This window comes from Stegostoma tigrinum, chromosome 17 (genome assembly GCF_030684315.1).
Source record: "Stegostoma tigrinum isolate sSteTig4 chromosome 17, sSteTig4.hap1, whole genome shotgun sequence".
In the NCBI taxonomy this organism is placed as follows: domain Eukaryota; kingdom Metazoa; phylum Chordata; class Chondrichthyes; order Orectolobiformes; family Stegostomatidae; genus Stegostoma; species Stegostoma tigrinum.
Window position 1 is genome coordinate 50,704,251 of NC_081370.1, and position 20,661 is coordinate 50,724,911.

Sequence of the window (20,661 nt, forward strand, 5' to 3'; positions counted from 1 at the left end):
GCTAGGTGAAGCCGCAGAGAAAGAGCGTGTGCCTGAGAGAGACTGTGTGGGTGTGTGTGTGTGGATGAACAGAGTCTGTGGGCGTTGGTAAGCGTGCTGCAGGGAACAGATGCCATGCATTCAAGATTTTATGCAACATACAAAATTAAAGTTTTTGCTCGTGCAGAAGAATGAAATTTCAAGACCAATTCATATTTTTTTGACCAGTTTTTGATGCGTTCACATTCCGGTTCAGATTCTTGACTGTTTCAATTATTCAATCTTTAATACTGCCAGCCACTATAAAACAATTATGAAGTCTGCTTTTAATTTAACTTAATAATTTGCAATAATGTACTATTAACAATTTGGTAAGTGAGTGATTATGGAAATTGCAAGCAAACTGTCTGGTGCGTAATGTTATTTAGAACATGTTATGTAGAATTGGTAAAATTGTTAGGTTATATGTGCCACTTATTTCTTTTATTTGTATCATCTAACAATCTCAAGTTTATTTTCTAGTCACAAAACAGGGATTTGAAAGATGTGCGAAAAATCAACAGCTTTTTTTTCCTGGCTAGTGTTTCGTGCCCGTTAAGATGACACATGTCCATGCGTAGGAGCTGGAACATTTAGTACTTTTGGAACTCAGTGTGCACATAAAGCATTGCCTGGTAGCATCACAGAGCACAGGCCATATTTAGACACAGTTCCATCTAATTTCTCAGTGTTTCCAAGTTCAGAGCGCACATTCTATTTTCTACTTTCGTAACCACTTTGTAGCACTGTTACGGAGAGAAATAGTGTAGATATTACAAGTTCAGCACACTAGGTAACGTCTGGAGTGTTATAGCTAGTGAAAGGAGATTTCTGCCAGCTTTCATGTTCCACCTGAAATGAAGCAATACTCAGCATAGTTAAACATATGTGGATTTCAGTTGTGCAATTTGTGAAAGTTTTGAAAATAAATAAGAAAATATTCAACCACCTTGTCAATTTGTACCCATATTAAAAATTCAATTTGCTTTTAAGCACTTTGCCATTAAAAAATCAATTTTAGTAACCATTTGAAATTTTACAAATTCTTTTAAAGATTTTACTTGAAAATTTTTAATGCAGATTTGGAGTCTTGGCTGAAGTAGAATCCACATTATGCAACTAGCAATTGTATTCTACGTAAACTAATTTTACAAATCGCAATTGTAAATTTTGCCTTGAGACTAGTTGGTATGTAAAACTTTCCAGTGAAAAATACTATCACAGTAATCTAAACACCTTGGATAATGGAATGATCAATACTTTCTAACTACAGTTGTTAATGGGAAAAATGAAATAAGAAGTTGGGAGACCATACTCTCTAGATTAGCATAAAATTCAATTCACTGTATTGTTAAAGTTAGTAATTTTATGTTCGAGGACCTGTAATCTGCTTATTAGCTGTCTTAATGTGATGGATTATTGCCCTGGTCTTGTGGCAGGATTTTCCTCCGAATCCTTTCTCGGAGATCACGTTGAACCTCTGCATGAGGAGATTTCTGAGCTGAGTACAAGATGCAGTGTCTGCTCTAGACTACAAATGATTCCAATTTTAAACACACATCCTCAAGGATTTGTCAGTTTGCTGAGCTAATTGCAGTAACTAGTTTGAATTCATGGACAAAATTATATTCATGGCTATCACTTAAAAGTTGTGCTACTGTTTGTGTGATATAGTCTGAGATTTTTGTGTATTTAATATCGTTTTTATTAAGGTTTGTGCGTATTTTTTGAATTAGCACCATGTCTGATGCCTCATTTATTTCTACACGTTCTCTGTCTGCTAGCCAATCCATCTGGGTACACTACCTCCTGTTTCCTGTGCTTGAATTTTTCGAGGCAGATTCCTTTGAGTAACTTGATCAAAAAACCTTCTGAAAATCTGAGTACGCTATGTTGATAGGCTCTCCTTTATCAATTTTGTTTGTTGAACCTTCAAAAAAAGCCCACATTCGTCAAACTCAATTTCCTATTCATAAATCTATGCTGCCTATGCCCAGTCGGATCGTTATTATTCATGTGTCTGTTTAGCATATTTATAATCACCTCTAGCATTTTCCCTATAATTGACGTAGAGCTAGCGGGTTTGTAGTTCTGAGATAGTCTGAACTGTCGATGCTGGAAAATCTGAGATAACAGGGTGTAGAGCTGGAAGAAAAAGTCCAGACCCGAAACGTCCGCCTTCCCGCTCCTCTGATACTACTTGGCCTGTTGTGTTCATCCAGCTCTACGCTTTATTATCTCAGGTTTGTAATTCTGTTTGCCCTCTCACTCCCTTCTTAGTAGAATGCCATTTGTTACTTACCAGTCTGTGGGAAATGTTACAGAATCTATATAAGATTGGTGATTTTCTTCAAAAATGTTAACTAGTTGTTCCTTCAAAACTCCAGGATGTAGGCCTTCAGATTCTGGGGATTTATCAACTTGCAGTCATTTTTCCCAATTCACCTCAGCCAATTTGTTCCTCATGTCTTCATAATTTCCCTTATTCCAATTTTGCTAGCACAGTTGCCTTACTAATATAAATTTTCCTTTCATTCTTCATTCTCTCTCACTACTTGAATCTCTTGTTCTGGAAGGTTTTTTGTTTTCTCAGTGCAAACACTCTGTAAGTGATCGTTTAACTTCACTGCCATTCTGATATTCCCTATTACCACTTCTCCTGACTTCCTATAATGGATCCAGGTTTGTTTTAGCTGAACATTTCCTTTTTATGTACTTAAAGAAACATTTACAGTCTTTATATTTTGCTAGATTGCATTGGTATTCTATTCTCATTTTTTGGTCAATTCCTTGGCTATATTTTAACCTCCCAGTCCTCAGATTTATTGCTTTTTTTTTGGAAACTTTAAAGACCTATCTTCTACAACTTTGAACTTCTGTTGTTAGTCGTGGTTGACTGGCTTTTTTTTGAGTTTTTTTAACTTTAAAGGAATATGTGGTTTCTGTAAGTCATGCAGTATGTTTTTTTAAAGACTATCCATTGCATGTGTGCAGTCACTTTCCCAATACACCTCAGCCACTTTGTTCCTCATGCCTTCCTAGTTTCTCTTATTCCAATTTAATACCCATGCTTCAGATTGAACTGCCTTACTTTCAAACATAATGAAAAATTCCATCATGTTTTTCTTGCTGTATCTACTCTCGTAGCTGTGGAGGAGTCCAGAAAAGCCCTTATCCAGAAGAGTATCTTGGTCCCAACTATCAAACTCTCAAGAGTTTGACAATTGCTTGGGACTATTTGACTTATTAATAAGCAACTAAGAAGGGGAAAACATGTGTCAACATGATTGTTGCGTACACATGCTCATGTGTTTCCAATCTTGATGTTTGCATGAGTTGCAGCTCATTCACTTTGTGCATTCTTTGTAGAACAAGAAAATGCTGTTTTTTTTAAAAAAATATAATTGAATCCTGTCAACGTGACACGTTTGTGACCTGTCTTTATCTTTAAGTAACAGGAAGGTGTTTCATTCAGATTTTGGTTCATTGGGACTAATTGTCAGACATACTACGTGCTGACAACTATAGCTGTTGCACAGCAGTCACATCGATCTGCCCTGAAAATAAAATGGATGAAGTGTGATCAACTTTTTTTAGTCCTTGTTTTAAGTTTCTTTCACTCATGCTGTCATTCTGTACTTATCAAAATATTGCAAAGTAGTTCACCAACTTTGATAACAATTAGTTTTTTAATATGTTTCTCCTGTTTACTCCTATTAGTTGCGCCTAAAGGTTTTACTTTCCGCAACACTGGTACGGTAGCTAGGCCATTTAAACAAATGGTCTCTAATTGATATTTTAAATTAGTGACCAAAATTCTTGTACAGTTTGGCACTTCAGTCAGTGCAACTTGTGTTTGGGCCTTGCATGTGTCTGTCAGATTTGGTTTGGTTTATTGTGGTTTTCAGTGAGGCGGGGGGTAAATAAAAGCTATCTGCCACCACAACTCTTGTCCTCCTAAAGTTGTTAATGATGACTTAAGAGTGAAGTCAATCCATTTAATCAACAGTGAGCATCTAAACTCTGAATTTGCTAATTCAAATCCTGGAGTTGATTCAAGAAATCACCTTGTGGATACACAATTGCTTAATAGTCAGTGCAGCATAACAAGTGGGCTTTGATCTATGAACCATCTCACTTTATTTGCTCTGATTTGATTTTTTTTTAAAAAATGTTCTTTGGCACCACTGCTTTACAATAGGTTATGCAGAACATGACGTTAAAACAGCATTGATATCATTAGTGAAAGCAGGAGCTTGATCTGTTTGCCATTAGGACACACCTGTAACTTGTGTGCCTTCAGACCATTTTAAGCTTTCAATGCACAGATAAGTGGTCATTCTGACAAATAGAATGTAAAGTAATTATGGCTGATAGAATACTAACATTTGAAAATCACCTTTTAAAACAAAAGCTTTGGGTGTGTTTGTGGAGCAAATGGCTTCTAGCTGGTTCTTATTTCTTCTTTAAGACAAGTTAAAATGCACCAGTGTCTGAACTCGTGCCTGAGAAATTTGCTAGCAAACCTCCACAAATTGAGATAATTACACCAGTGTGGTGATGTCAGCTTTTGTGTATTTTAAAGCAAGGGTTAAAAGACATGAAGCAAATGAAATTATAAGAGCTATTTGTGGAAGGATGTTTGTGCTATGACCAGTTATTGGAAATTAAATTAAAACAATTATAAGGCACTGCCTTTTTAATTTCATCCAAGAGATAGATATTACAGGCACTTCCCTGGATCTCCTTTGATCATGCTATCATTAATATTTTGTTGCATCTGTCTGGAATGAAAAAGCAGTTTCATTGAGCATGTCAAAATATAAAATTGAGATTGGCAAAGCCCTGCAGTTAGTTTGTAGCCACTAGTGCTCAGTAAGGGGAGTTCCAGGAATCGGATAAAATGATTGTACTTCAGCTGCTACTGGTTTCCCAATGGAACTGGTAGCTCACTCATAAAAATCACTCGACTAATGAAAATGCTGCAGACCTTGGCAAACATGAAGTTATTGCTCTGTATGCAAGCATAATGAGGCTTACATTTCATTGCCAGCCCCTGAATTATCTTCTGGATCAACATTTTAATAAATTTAGTTCAGGAGGCCTAAATTCTGCAATTGATCACCTAACCTAACTGACAGCTTTTTAAAAAAGTGCTAGTTTCATATAATTACAAGATCTGTTTTAAAAATCTCAATGCTACTAAACAGAAATTAATTAACACCACCTCCCCATTACCACCATGAGCATCCAGTTTCTAACACAGGACAAATGTCATTTGCAAGACAGTTGAAATCACTGAAACTATATACCCTGTACTTGTGTGAAAACCACTGCATGACTTGTTCACAAATTGTCAGTTTGCATTACAATTTTGTCTTTAATCTGTCTTTATTTCAATAGTGTTTACATTTTGCAGCTGTTCCCATAATACACACAAATTCAATGATGCTGATTTTATTTTCAGAGGATCGTTTCAATGAAGCTTCCTGCAGGTGTAGGTTTATTTAAATAGCAACTAAGGTTCGTGGCAACTAAGAAAGCTGTTAATTGCATAATTTATTCAAATAAGAAAACTAACAGTCCTGTTGCACTTAATTAGGAATACATTGGTTTACAAAATAATTCCCTCACATTTTAGAGTGTAATCTTAATAGCAAAAAATCTCCTTCAACACTAACATTACCTTGGTACTAATGCATTTCAGTGAATGATCCTTGTCTTTAAGTTGTAAAGTCTTTGAGTGGCATGACATTTCTGTACTTAAGAAAATCAAGCTATTTGAAATGAATTTTAAAATTTCTAGGGCAACTGATTTACTGAATAATTAAAATTAAAGCTGTCATTGCATTGTTAAAACAATCAAATGGTTAAAAACAATTGTCCAGCTCCACACTTTATCCTGTCACAAATAAGGGGCTGATGAGAGAACAGACGAAATGGTGAAACTAAAGAATTTTTTGGACTAGTCAGTACCTTTTCATGGTCTCTATTTCGGATGTTGAAACGGACCAGGGCCATAAAATATCGCTTTGGGGTGTGAGGAAACAGAATCTAGATTTGATTGTCAAATTGAGGAATTAGTAAATGATGAGTGTGTATAAGACTAATGAATGGCAGAGGCTAGCAGGATGCTTGATCAGAGATTGCTGCAGTTCACTCTAAGCAACTGCATGAAAAGATGGGGAGGACGAGTTCATCTGTAATGGCTAGACGTTAGCAGATGCACCTTGTTGAACAGATATGAAGACCCCTAAAGGCAAAAATAAGGCTAAGAAAGGTGAACAAGATTTGGCTGCTGTTGGAGTATTGTTTATGGTTGGGCCACGTTTCATAGGGAGGATACATTGAGTTAATGAAGTTGAATGTTATAATTCATTGCATGACTGAGTCTTTGAGTGTAGCATCGTATTGCCAGTCTTTGGTAGTCTTAAATTAGTGGGCCACTTCTTTGCAGTAATTGTTGTATAATCAATTGACTTCAGTGCATTTCAGAGATCGTACAGAGTAATGCATGTTGTGTAGGTCTGGAATCCTGTCAGCCTCTCTGTAAGTGTAGCACATTACCTTCCTTAAACTCCTTTTTTAAAGCAAATATGATATTTTGCTTGGTTTCTTGATATAGGTCAACAGATTAACAGATCTACTGAATTTGCAATTTATTGCAGTGGACTTGATTTGCTGACTAGGATTGCTAGTCAAGTACCAAAACTAATTTCACATTCTAACAGCAGTAATTAGGATCATACTTCCAGGATTCCATAACGGTGAAGGCATGCCTGTATTTTTCCAAGTCCAGATGGTATGTGTGGTTTCTAACGGAGGTTGCAGGTGGTGGAACTCTTGTGCATTTGCTGCTGTTGTTATTCCAGTTGCTAGAGTTTCCACATTGGGAATGTGCTGTTGAAGGGAGGTTGGTGAGTGTGCATTATGCATTTTATCTTGGATGGTTTTGAGCTTTTTGAGTTGTTGAAGCTGCACTTATCTAGGCATGTGAAGAGTGTTGTGTTCCACTCCTGACTTGTCATGAAGATGGTGAACAGGCATGAGGTATTGGAAAGTGAATGAATCACCTCAGAATTCCTAGCCCTTCAATTGTTCTTGCAACTATTCTATGTAAATGACCAGTCCAGTTCAGCTTCAGGTCAATGCTAACTGAGTATTGGTATTAGAGATAATGGGAACTGCAGATGCTGGAGAATTCCAAGATAATAAAATGTGAGGCTGGATGAACACAGCAGGCCAAGCAGCATCTCAGGAGCACAAAAGCTGACATTTCGGGCCTAGACCCTTCATCAGAGGGTCTAGGCCCTCTGATGAAGGGTCTAGGCCCGAAATGTCAGCTTTTGTGCTCCTGAGATGCTGCTTGGCCTGCTGTGTTCGTCCAGCCTCACATTTTATTATCTGAGTATTGGTATTAGGTAGTTGATAATACCATTGAATATTCAGTGAAATGGTTGGATTCTTTTGTTGGAGATGTTTATTGACTGTCGCATGTGACATGAATGTTACTTGCCAATTATCAGTCCGAATCTGGATGTTGGCTGTGTTTTGCTCTAAATGGATAGCACCAGTGTCTGAGTTGCTGCAAATGGTGTTCCATGTAATGCAATCATCAGCCTTTTGGTCATCTGGTGCAAGGAAGGTAATTGAAGCAAGTGAAGATTGTTACCGTAAGGAACTCCTGCAGTGATGGAATGGGAATGAGATAATTGGCTTCCAAAAACCCCAGTCATCTTTGTGCTAGTTTGACTCCCAATAATGGAGAATGTTCCCTCTATTCTAATTGAACCATAGTTTTGATGTCGTACTATGTCAAATGTAGCCTGGATGTTGAGGATAGCTATGGTCTTCTCTCCAGAGGGGAGCATCTGTGGTTACATTAGGCTGGCTTTTAATTCCACATTTACCCATTCAATTTAAATCGAAGCAGCCACAATGATGGCATTCAAACCTAGAGCGTTACCCGGGCCTCTGCATTGCTAGTCCGTTAAGATTACTACTACTGCAGCAGCATGTTTTATTTACATGATATTAAGGAAGGTCTGTGATTCTAAAACATTTAATTAGACCACCTTGGTTGATCTGTTTAAAAACTTCCAAGTGGAGTTTCCAGCTTTGTTTCAGTATCAGTGATAGATGGGTCACATTGTTGGAATACAGGCCTAATATTTATATTAGTCACAGATTTAAATTCCCACACCCAAGAATACTGACATGTATCAGGTTTGCACCAGTATTTAATGTTAATAGTCAATGGATGTAAGTTCAGTACTATACAAATAAGATACTTGATAAAGATACCAATTTAGTGAATATCCTAATTCTGAACCAACCACACACTCGTATATAGTCGTTCTTGGTGGGTTCTTGACGTCATTGAGCATGCAAATCAATACAAATTATGTGTCGTCCTGTGTGAAGCATATTCTCTTGTCATGGAAAATGTAATACAGCATGATTAGTTCAGAGGTTAGCACTGTTGCCTCACAGTGCCAGGGACGTGGGTTTGATTCTAGCCTTTGGTGATTGTGTCTGTGGAATTTGCATGTTATCCCTGTGTTGGCATGGGTTTCCTCCCAGGTGCTCCAGTTTCCTCCCAAAGTCCAAAGGTGTGCAGGTTAGATGGTCTGGCTGTAAACAAATTTAGCAATCATACATTTGGTTCTTTCAACTGAGTCATTAGTGTAAACTATAATTATTTGACGACTGCTTGATTTTTTTTGGACATTCTAGTCATCACGCCTACTGTTTTCTTCTAATGAATTAAACAATCTTCTGTCCACATTATTATTGTTCCTCACATCATAAGCTTTCATTTTGTGTTGTAATCTTTAACATGATACCTTGTCACATGCCTTGTAGAAATCAAAATACACCACATTCTTTGTTCCTCATCCATATTTCTTGTTACTTCCTCAAAAAACTCTAATAGTTAGTCGAGTAAGACTTCCCTTTCATTAACTTTTTGAGATTGACATTTTTCAAAGCACCCTGCTCTTCTCCTCAATCAATCGTTTTCCCTATGTCTGATGTCAAGACAATTATCTAATAGTTTCTGGCTTTCATTCTCCACATTTCTTGAATAGAGAAGTTGCATTTGTTATTTGCCCATCTCGTGGCACCTTTTCACAATCTAGCGAACTTTGGAAAATTAAAATTAGTGCATCTACTATTTCAGCAGCTTGCCTCCTTTAAGACAATGGGATAAGGTCCTTTAGGACCTGGAACTTTAAGTTCTAATAATTTATCACTGTACCCTTTCCCTACTAAACCAGTTTCTCCCTTCCTTTCACCTTTTGTACTCTCAATTCTGAATTATCATTTATATCCTCTAAAGTGAAGGCAACTGCAAAATATTTATTTTGTTGTTTTATTATAGTTCTGTGCCATTTCATTATTTTCAGTCATTAATTCTGTTGAGAGACAGTCTCAACACTGTCTCGATGATCAACACTCATTGCCTTTTTTCCTTGTATGTACCTCTTTAAAACCTCACTTCTTGCTAGCTTTCTCTCTCTTTAATGTTTTTGGTCATGTGTTAACACCCTTAGTTACAAATGATGCATCCTTCCCTTAAGCCTTTTTTCTCATGAGAAAGTACCTTTACGGAGTATTTTGAAATACTTCCTCAAATGTTTATCACTGCGCCACTACTGACCAGAAGTCGTAAGAGTACATTGAAGCCACTTTGCCCTTTGCACTCTGCTCCTCTCGTCACCATAACCCTTGATTCTCTTGCTGATTTAAAAATCTATGTATTCTCAGCCATTAAAATATACATGACCCAGCCTCGACTGCCCTCAATGTTTTTATTAAATTAATGGATCCACCACTTTTTGGGAGAAGAAATCCTCCTCATCTCCATCTTAAATAGATGACACCAATTTGGAGATTGTGCCCTCTGGTCCTAGAATTTCTGATAAATGGAAACAAACTTTCAGTGCCTACCCTATTGGGCCAAATGTGTCCTATGTTTTAATAAAGTTGTCTTTCAATCTTAACTCTAAGTACAGACCCAAACTGCTCAACTCCTCATAATAACCTTCCATGTCCAGGATCGACCTAATGAACCACCTGTGGACTGCTTCTAATACTATTGTATCTTGCTTAGATAGGGGGACCAAAACTCTTCACACCCTAAGTGTGATGTAGACTGATTAGAAAACATACATGCACGATCTATTCAACAATACAATTATATATCCCTGGAGCTGGTGGGATGTTAATGTGGACCTCCTGGTCCAGAAGTAAGGGCACTACCACTGTGTCACAATGCCTAGCCCCTCCCTCACCCAAACTAGTGCCTTGTATAGTTTTAGTAAGATTTCCCTATTTGTGTAATCCCTTTGATTCAAAGACCAAAGTTTCACTCACCTTCCCTATTACCCAGGGAACTTGTATGCTAGCTTCTTGATTCAAAGAACAAAAGAGAAGTACAGGACAGGAACACACCCTTTGGCCCTCCCGACCCTGTGCTGAATATCATGCCCTCATTAAACTTTCTAAAAAAAAAACTGCTCTTCTTTGGCCCATATCACTTTATTCCCTCCCTACACGTTATCATCCAGATGCCTCTGAAATGATGCCAGTGTACCTGATACCACTACTCCTGGCAGTACTTTGTAGGCTCCCACCACTCTGCATTAAAAGCTCCCCTCACACATCACCTTAAACTTACTCTTTCACCTTGATCCTGTACTCCCTTGTAATTGACACTTCAACCCTGGGGAAAAAGCCTCTGACTATTCACCTCTATCAGGTCTTCTCTGAGCCACCACATTCCCAGTGAAAACAATCCAAGTCCTTTTCACCTTTCCTCATAGCCAATGATGTCAAGACCAGGCAACATTCTGGTGAACCTTCTCTGCACTCTCCCCAAAGCTTCCATGTACTTCTGGTGATCTGGCGACCAAAACTGCACACCATACTCCAAATGCAACCCGACAAGGGTTTTATATAGCTGTAACATGGTTTACCAACTCTTGTACTCCATGCCCTGGCCAATAAGGCAAGCATGCTGTACATCATCTTAATCACTTTGGCCACCTGTGTTGCCACTTCTGGGGAACTTTGGACCAGCGTGCCCACATCTGGGTTAATATTCCTAAGGGTTCTGCCATTTACAGTATCATTCACACCTAAATTTGATCCTCCAAAATGCACCACCACGTCTTTCTCCATTAAACTCCATCTGTTATTTCTGTGTCCAAGTCGCACATCTACCTATATCCTGTTATTTCCCTTGACTATCATCGGCACTGTTAACAACTCCATCAATTTACATGTCATGTGCACTTACTAATAAGACCACCCACGCTTTCTCCACATCATTTATGTATACTACAAACAATAGAGGACTTAAGACTGATCCTTGTGGAACATCACTAGTTACTAGTCTCCATTCTGGTAAAAACACCCTTCCATCACTACTGTCTTCTGTTACCGAGTCAGTTTTGTATCCATCCATCCATCTAGCCCACCCTGAATCCCATGCGATTTTCATTTTTGTACTAATCTTCCATGTGGGACTTTATCAAATGCCTTACTATAGTCCACATAATCTACATCCAAAGCCTTTCCCTCATCAATTATCCTTTTCACCTCTTCAAAAAAAATTGGGTTAGTGAGACATTATCTTCCCTGTACAAAACCATGCTGCCTGTCACTAACTAGTCCATTTTCTTCCAAATGTGTATATACCTTGTCCCTCAGTATCTTCCCCATCTTAGCTCACCAGCCCATAATTTGCTGCATTGTCCCTGCTTCCTTTTTTAAACAAAAGAGCAGCATTGGCTAATCTCCAGTCCTCCGGAACCTTGCTGTGGTTGAAGAGGATGTGAACATATCCGCTAATGCCCCAGCTATTTCTTCCCTTGTTTCTCTCAGTAACCTTGGATAGATCCCATGATTCCTAACCTGTAAACCAATTTCCCAGTTGACTTTAGCTGGCTGTGTCTTCATGCCCTCAAAGTTAACTTTATTTAAGGCAAAAACACTAGACTTGGATCCACTCTTCCCTCCCTCAATAGTATCCCAGCGTTGAGTTGCATTATTAAATGTGGATCTGGAAAAGCACAGCAGGTCAGTCAGTATCCGAGGAGCAGGAAAGTCAACGTTTTGGGCTGAAACCTTTTGTCAGGGCTGGGGAGGGGGAGGAGAGCCCAGAAATAGATAGAGGGAGGGGTTGGGTCTGGGGGGAGGGGTAGGTGAGATGGAGGTAGGTGATGCACATACGGGATTATTGTGGCTCAGTGGGAAGGGTGGAGCTCGGATGGAGGTGAGGGGGGGGTGGGTGGTGGTGTTGGGGTAGGTGTAGCACTTCCTGCGGTTTCAGGGAAAAGTGTCGGGGTTGGTGGTGAGTGTGGAGCGGACAAGGGAGTCACGGAGAGAGTGATCCCTCTGGAAGGCACAAGGGTGGGGAGGGAAAAATGTCTTTGGTGGGGTCAGATTGCAGATGGCAGAAGTGCTGGAGGATGATGCGTTGGATCCAGAGATTGCTCGGATGGTATGCGAGGACGCGGGGGGATTCTGTTTTGGTTGTTATTGCAGGGAGGAGGTGTGAGGGATGAGTTGCAGGAAATGAGAGTCGCGGTTGAGGGTGTTTTCAACCACTGGAGGGGAAGTTGCAGTCCTCGAGAAACGAGGACATCTGGGATGTCCGGGAGTGGAATGCCTCATCTCAGGAGCAGATGTGATGGAGATGAAGGAATTGGGAATAGGGGATGGCATTTTCGCAGGAAGGTGGGAGAGAGGTGGTGTATTCTAGGTAGCTGTGGGAGACGGTGGGCTTAAAATGAATATCAGTTTCCAAGTGGTTGCCAGAGATAGAAACAGGTGTCCAGGAAGGAGGCAGAGGTATTGGAGATGGTCCAGGTGAACTTAAGGTTGGGGTGGAAGATGTTAGTGACGTGGATGAACTGTTCGAGTCCTGTGGGAGCACAAGGTGGCACCGGCACAGTCATCGATGTAACGCAAGAAGAGGTGGGGGTGGGGGTTAGGACCAGTGTAGCTTTGGAAGAGGAATTGCTCCATGTAACCTACAAAGAGGCAGGCATAGCTTGGGTCCATGCGAGTACCCATGACCACCCCCTTTGTAGAAAGTGGGAGGAATTGAAGGAGAAGTTAAGGGTGAGGACAAGTTCAGCTAAGCCGATAAGGGTGTCGCTGGAGAGAGACTGGTCGGGCCTGCGAGACAGAAAGAAGCGGAGGGCCTTTCAATCATCTGTATGCGGAATGCAAATGTATAGGGACTGGATGTCCATGGTAAAAATGAGGTGTTGGGGACCAGGGAATCGGAAGTTTGAGGTGTTGGAGGGTGTGGGTGATGTCATGGACGTAGGTGGGCAGTTCCTGGACCAAGGGGGAGAAAATGGAGTCGAGATGGGTGGAGATAAGTTTGATGGGCCGGGAGCAGATGGAGACATTGGGGTGACCAGGGTAGCTAGGTTTACAGATTTTGGGAAGGAGATAGAAACAGGCCGTGCGGGGTTGCGGAACGATGAGGTTGGAGGCTGTGGGTGGGAGATCACGTGAAGTGATGAAGTTGTGGATGGTCCAGGAGACGATGATTTGGTGGTTGGGGGTGAGTTCACGATCAAGGGGGCAGTAGGAGGAGCTGTCAGAGCTGGCGTCTGGCTGGAAAGAAGGCAGTCAGGTTAACATAACCATCAGTAAATTTCTGGTCCAATTAAATCATGGGATTGTAGAATCCCTACTGTGTGGAAACAGGCCATTTGGCCCATCGAATCCACACTGACCCGCAGAAGAGCATCCAACGCGGACCCACCCCTGACTCTCGCCCTGTAATCCTGCATTTCCCATGGCTAACCTACCTAGTCTGCACATCCCTGGACCCTGGGGCCAGTCTTCCTAAAGGCACATAATTGGACTGTGGGAGGGAGCAGGAGGACCTAGAGGGAGCCCACGCAAACATGGGAGAATGTACAAACTTGATGCAGACAGTTGCCTGATGCAAGGATCAAACCTGGGTCCCTGGTGCTGCAAGGCAGCTTTGGTAAGCACTGAGTCACTGTGCTGCATATCCTTGTGGATGTTTGAAGTTTTTCACTACCCTTTGCAGCCTGTTCTGCTATAACTACTCTACCTGATGCCTGCTATTCGCTTACTGTGAAGAAACTGTACCACCCTTGTTTTGCAGCTTAAACACTGAATGGACGCTGTTTGTCATGCTCATACAAGATTTTTCTAGCTCGTATATGTAGGAGTTTTTCAAAGAGGATTATGCTAAAAGAAAATATTTATGCTTTGAATCATGTAAAGACCTGTCATATTTTGGTTTTATTTCTTTCGATAAATTTTAGGATACAACACAATTCTTAAATTAGGTTTACAATTTCTTTTGAATTTTCTTTTGATATTTCACTTATTTTGCTCCTGCAGATGACTAAGATGGTATTGCCTGCGATGGTGAAGCGGTGAGTCACTCAAGTCATTATTATTTATAAGGGAGAATCCTTCCTTCAAGAATTCATTTAGAATGACTAATGAACCTTGTCGCTCTGTTTAAATGATTGAGTAACAATATATGTATCATAGAGAATGATTCATAGGCTCAAGGAAGTCTCCCCTTTTTGATATTGTGACTATTTCTTTCTGTAGGTGAACACACTCAAAGAAATGAGTCATCAGTCTAGCACAACCTAGTTTTCTGCAGTAGGTTTTTGACATTTTTAAAGGCAGTTGCTTTGGTGTTTCCCAAGGATAACCTCACCAGCCATAAACAGCACTGAAAGAAATGAATACAGAGCTTTTTATTCACTGGTCATTTAAAAATGAAATATTGGCCCTGTGTGAAAGAAGCTGAACTCCTGAGAATCCACAACTAAAACTTCAGACTTATTCCATAAGTGAGAACCACGTTAATTAGCTCACACGTTTGCCACTTATGATGTCTTTCATAGGTTAAAAGGTCAAATATTTTGCTGTTTTACATCTTGTCGGATTTTAAGGTTTTCCAACCTAATGTGAACAATTTAAAGCTTCCATATTCTTACATCATTGCTCCTGAAACTGTCATTCAAAGTCTAGCTTTCTTTCCGCAGCCTGGGGCATTGCAGGGTCAAAGATAAAAGTGTAAACGTTGGTCAGAGGCTGTTTCAAGCCTATAAAGAACACAGCCCACTCGTCAACCAGGATTAGATTAGATTAGATTCCCTACAGTGTGGAAACAGGCCCTATGGCCCAACAAGACCACACCGCCCCTTGAAGCATCCCCCTCTAACCCACATGCCCCTGAACACTGGGCAATTTAGCATGGCCCATCCACCTAGCCTGCACATCTTTGGACTGCGGGAGGAAACCAGAGCACCTAGAGGAAACCCACACAGGCACGCGGAGAATGTCCAAACGGCGCACAGACGGTTGCCCGAGGCTGGAATTGAACCGGGGTCCCTGGTGCTGTGAGGCTGCAGTGCTAACCACTGAGCCACTGTGCTGCCCATAACGGAGACCTAAAACGCAACTACATGTGAGCAGCCAAATTGATTTGAATAAATTGGGTGGGTTGCTGGTGCCTGTCACAGCTTCTGAGCCTCCTTGTGCATCGTCAGCCGTTAAATAAGAGTTGCCCGTTTCTCTGCCAGCTGTCCAGTGACAAGTCCCAGAAGCAGAGGAATGCTGTGAATGGGAGACAATCTCAACTGGCAGCAACCTCGCGCTGTGGAACGGGGTCATGCGTCAAGCTTTTAACATTTCTTTTTCCTTGCTTCTTTAGTGGCTTCCTAGTACAGTCCCACATAAGGAATGCTGCTCTGGTTTGCAAACAAGTCTTAAATATGGATTGTTAATCTATACAAAACAGCCCAGTGTTAGGGATGTTAAAAGTTGGACACTTAAGAGGCCTAGTAGAATTAGCATTGTGCAATAATCCTATCTGTTTGTTGGTATGAAATTTTAAGTGGTTCCCTACGAAAGTATGGACTTGCATTTTTTTAAGGAAGTCATTGTAAACAGCTAATGTCACAATTGGACCATCACTAGTGAATAAGATTTACAAGACTGCAGTTTATAGTTCTCTGGATGTCACTTGGTTGTGGGTGGAACCCTAGTTAATTTTCCAGTAATGCTGCATTACATTGTCAATCAATTTAAAAACTATGATCTTTTACAGACATCAATAGATTTGAGATTACTTTCGTGTCTTGCCTGGAATGCACCTTTGTTTTTTCTCTTTGTCTCCATGAATATTTGTGTTCATTAGAGCCCTTAATTAGCTATCTGCGGAAAGTAAATTTTGTAAACACATGGGGAGTACCATCATTTCCTTGCAGCAGCATCATTGTATCTGGTGATCATGAGGCAAAAGTAATTAACAGACATTTTAAGTGATGTTTAATACTATTCAGCACCTTAAATAGGAAATAATCTCTTGATCCTGTGTTTTAAAAAAAATTCTACCAATCTAGCTATACTGTAACTGACTTAAAAGCAAGGATCACATGCATTCTGCATGTATTCTGAATTGTTATTTAAGGCCCTGGCATAAATCCATGTGCTCCGTATGAAAGGAAGAAAGCTGTGCATACATCAACATGTTTACTATTAGGTGCACTGACTGAGGAACATGACATGTACCTTGTAAATATACCTTATACATGGGTAAGAAATGCACAAGTATCAAACGGGATTATGAAGGCCACAGGTGTAGTTTGATCACTGAAAGAACGTATTTAAACCGTCACAAGTACTTGGCCCTGAGAGAGGACTGGGGTGAAAATAGTGTTGCAATTCTGCTGTTTTTGTATCTCCTACATTGGATTCTCTGTGTAGTCTTGATCTTTGATTTGTAATGGGGACGCCGTATAGCTTTCCATGAGTCTGTGTTCCTGTTCAAGGATATTCTTGTTACTTGTAATGCAGAAAATAGTATTTTTGTTCAGGTTAAACGGTTCAATCAAACAAACAAACATTGTGAAAATGTTTTCAAACCTAACTACTTCCTGAACAGGAGGAGTATTTTGCCTGTCATTTCACTTCAAAATCTCAAATATGATCCCACAATTACACATTTTTACCATTGTCCAGAGCTTCAGACTGTGAATAAGTGTACAGATTTGTGCATTGTATTGCCAAATATCTATTCTGAAATTGTTTTCTGATCATCTGTTAGTGGATTCACTTGAGCATATATCTGTTTCCTCGAATATAAATTTGCATTTGTTTCATCTGAAATTTTCTGTGCACCTTTTCTCCTTGAGATTATGGTCAGTTGTGTAATAGTTGGATAAATATCCAAAAGTCCACTTCCTATTAAATAGCAGTGCAGTATCCACATTTTTCATCAGTTTTGATTTCTGAAGTCAGGTTATAGGCATGCAGTTATGGTTCACTCATCATAAATTCAAAATAGTGTGAAATAACTGTTGGAGAGAGTCACACCTCGTGGTTTCAGTGTACTGAGCATATCATAGCTACTGTCCTATTGCTCAACGTTATACAACCACCTTCATGGTGATGACAACTATACCCTTACAAAATCTTCCCAATATGCACATGAAATAATCCTTTTAATGATTTATTTCAGACCTTCTATTATAGCAACTTCAGGGTTAAACTTTTTGTGTTTATAATGTTACTTTGAATGTTCAGTATAAAAATCATCCTTGTTTATTCCAGTCGTTAATTGTATTGTGTATTTTTAACAGGTCAAAAGGCATCATCCTCAATGTGTCATCAGCTAGTGCACTCTATCCTGTACCTTTGCTGACTCTGTACTCTGCCACCAAGGTGACGTGTTGCCTACCCTTAGGGTTCTTTTGTGTTTATGTTGGTACACATGTAGAGGGGCAGTTACCTTGTAAATTCCCATTGTATTTGTTTGTTTCTTTGTCTTTCCCACAGTTACCATCTGAATTTTGCCCAATGTATCAAATGTATGAATTGGATGTTGTTTTTAAATCATAGCAACAGCATGTTAAATTTTTGAAAAAAGTCATTCAGGCCTCAATATTAACTGTTTTTCACCTTCAGATGCTGCCAGTTTCTCCAGACTGCCAGCATCTGCAGCACTTGGCACTTAATGAATTTTAAGACTTTAATGTTATTATCAATATTAAGTTTTTTATGACATTAAGAAATATTAATAAGTTTTGCAGAAAATACACTGAAGCTTACGACACAGAAGTTAGTTAGAGCTACCTAGTATCTGTACAATGCTGTAACTAAATTAGGAGTGAATAATGCTGACACCTAGTAACAAAAATGGGTCATAGATATTTTCATTGGCATTTGCTTCTGTAAACACAGTAAAACAATGGGAATCTCAAAATTTATTCAGCGTACAGTGAAAGTTTGGCCTCCACTTATGTCTCAGTTTGTAGCCTAAAAAGCAGATTCAACTTGACTTTTGACAGCTTGCCTGAGTTACAACTTTGGTATGTCAAATTCTATATTGTGAAATATTTGTGATCCCAATAATACTTGTTCAACTGTGAATTTAAGCAACAGAAGTATTGTGATATCCCAAACAAAACGTTCCTGGCAGGGAAGTCTGCTTTGTGGAAAGTAGTTAAATGTGTCGTCCTTAGTACAATCATGCATGTTCACTTCTCTAAGCTCCCTACAGAATAGGATTGTAAACAATTCTCATCTGTCTCTTCAGTGTGTATTTGGAAGAGACGTAGATGCTAAGACAATTTGAACTTGAGGTGCTGCAACAGCAGATTATGGCTAATTCAATTCTTGTAGAAGATTTTGTTTAGCTCTTGTGGAATGAAGAAAAATCTGGTGGCTTGCCAGCGATGTTCATTGTCAACCGTTTTGAGTTACGTTTGCTCATGTTTTGATGATTTGTTCTTGAATATTCTCATCATCCTGACTTGCCATTTTTTACTGTTGTTGGGTCAAAATTTTGGAACTCCCTCTCAATGACATTACAGGCCTTTCTGCGTCAAACAGCCAGCAGTATTTGTTGAGGCCAGCTCACCACCACTTCTCTGGATGGGCAATGAATGCTGGCCTAGCCAGTGACACCTACATCCCATGATTAATAACCATTTGTGTTTATAAAGTGCCATAAATATAGTATATTTCAAACATCATACCCCAACTGGAAATCGAGCTCCACAATCCCTGGAGTTGTCCCAGATGTGAAAATTTGATTCAAAATATTGAGTTCTCCAATTCTATTAACTGTCTAATTAGGTTAAATGAATGTACACACCAGTTCTTTTCAATTAATAAGAAAATAAGTGTTTATTGTAATCAAACTGCTTTCTATCAATGGCAAAAAACATGAATTGCAAACTTAAGACTCAATAACTTAAACTCTACCCTTTTAAAAAATGCCTGCTCTCATGAATGAAGAAAATTGAGTGGCGGAGGGGGGAAATTAATCAGAAACAGTTCTGGCACAGATCTGGATCAAAGACATGGATGATTTGTTTTATTTTGTCTTGCAGTTCTTTACTAATGATGCAACATTGTAGCAACACTGATTCTCAAGCATTCATTCACTGTTTGAGGATTCATCCTTTCACTATCTCTGAATAGAAACTAACCAAGTGCTTGTTACTATGCTGAATATGTAACAACTGGTTAATTTGAAAACCAGCCAAAGTCAGTAGACACAACTGCCTTGAATACACGCGCGCGCACACACTTCATTCAGGTCATCGGACCCCTACACTGTGGACGCAAGCCCTGCAGCTCACCAAGTCCATGCCAAACCTCGGAGCATCCCACCAGGCCCATCCCCCGTAACACACCTAATCTACACATCCTGGAACACTACGGGCAATTTAGCATGGCTAATTCACCTAGCCTGCAAAACTTTGGACAGTGGGAGGAAACTGGAGCATGTGGAGGAAACCCATGTGGACACGGGGAGAATGTGCAAACTCCACACAGTTGCCTGAGGGTGGAATTGAACCCAGATTCCTGGTGCTGTGAGGTAGCAGTGCTAATCACTGAGCCACCGTGCCGCCTGAAATGTTTCTAGTATTCACCCCCACTGTTTAAATACGGCAACATTTTTAGATACAGCTTGCAATGAGTTTTCTTTTTGTTCATTCATGGGATGAGGGAATCAGTGGCGAGGCAGCATTTATTTCCCATCCCTAATTGCCCAGAGGGCAGTTAAGAGACAACCACATTGCTGTGGGTCTGGAGTCACATGTAGACCAGACCAGGTAAGGATGGCAGTTTTCTTCCCTGAAGGACATTAGTGAACCAGATGGGTTTTTCTGACAGTTGGTAGTGGATTCATGGTCATCATTAGACTCTTCAGGTATTTATTGAAGTCATATATTCCACCACCTGCCATGGTGGGATTTGAACCCAAATCACCAGGATATTATCTGGGTCTCTGGATTAATAGTCCAGCCATAATACCACTGGGCCATCATCTCCACAGCAATTTGTTGGTAAAACTGCAACATCTTCCACAGTTTCCTTGATTTAAGCAGCATCTTTTCCCATTTTTAATTCTACAGTCCAAAAAGAAATGGTCCTTGCGCAGGCATTTGACAGTTGTGTTATGGGACAACATCTGACATTGAGCCGCGCAAGGAGATATTATGGCAGGTTGTCAACAGCAAATCAAAGAGGCTGATTTTCAGAAGCACAATAAAGGAAGTGGAGAATTTTGGGGAGAAAATTCTAGATCCTAGATATGTTTCACTA

General features: G+C 39.9%; 1 protein-coding gene across 4 annotated transcripts in view; it reads left to right on the top strand.

The window, feature by feature from the left end:
- The window catches only part of LOC125459355 (very-long-chain 3-oxoacyl-CoA reductase-A-like), a 165,631-nt gene that overhangs the window by 134,818 nt on the left and 10,152 nt on the right, over nt 1-20,661 (top strand). For all 4 annotated transcript variants that reach the window (XM_048545730.1, XM_048545731.2, XM_048545728.1 and 1 more), the window contains 2 exons: nt 14,422-14,456; nt 17,685-17,766. In XM_048545730.1, coding sequence (XP_048401687.1) covers nt 14,422-14,456; nt 17,685-17,766 — 117 coding nt within the window. The remainder of the gene's footprint in view (nt 1-14,421; nt 14,457-17,684; nt 17,767-20,661) is intronic.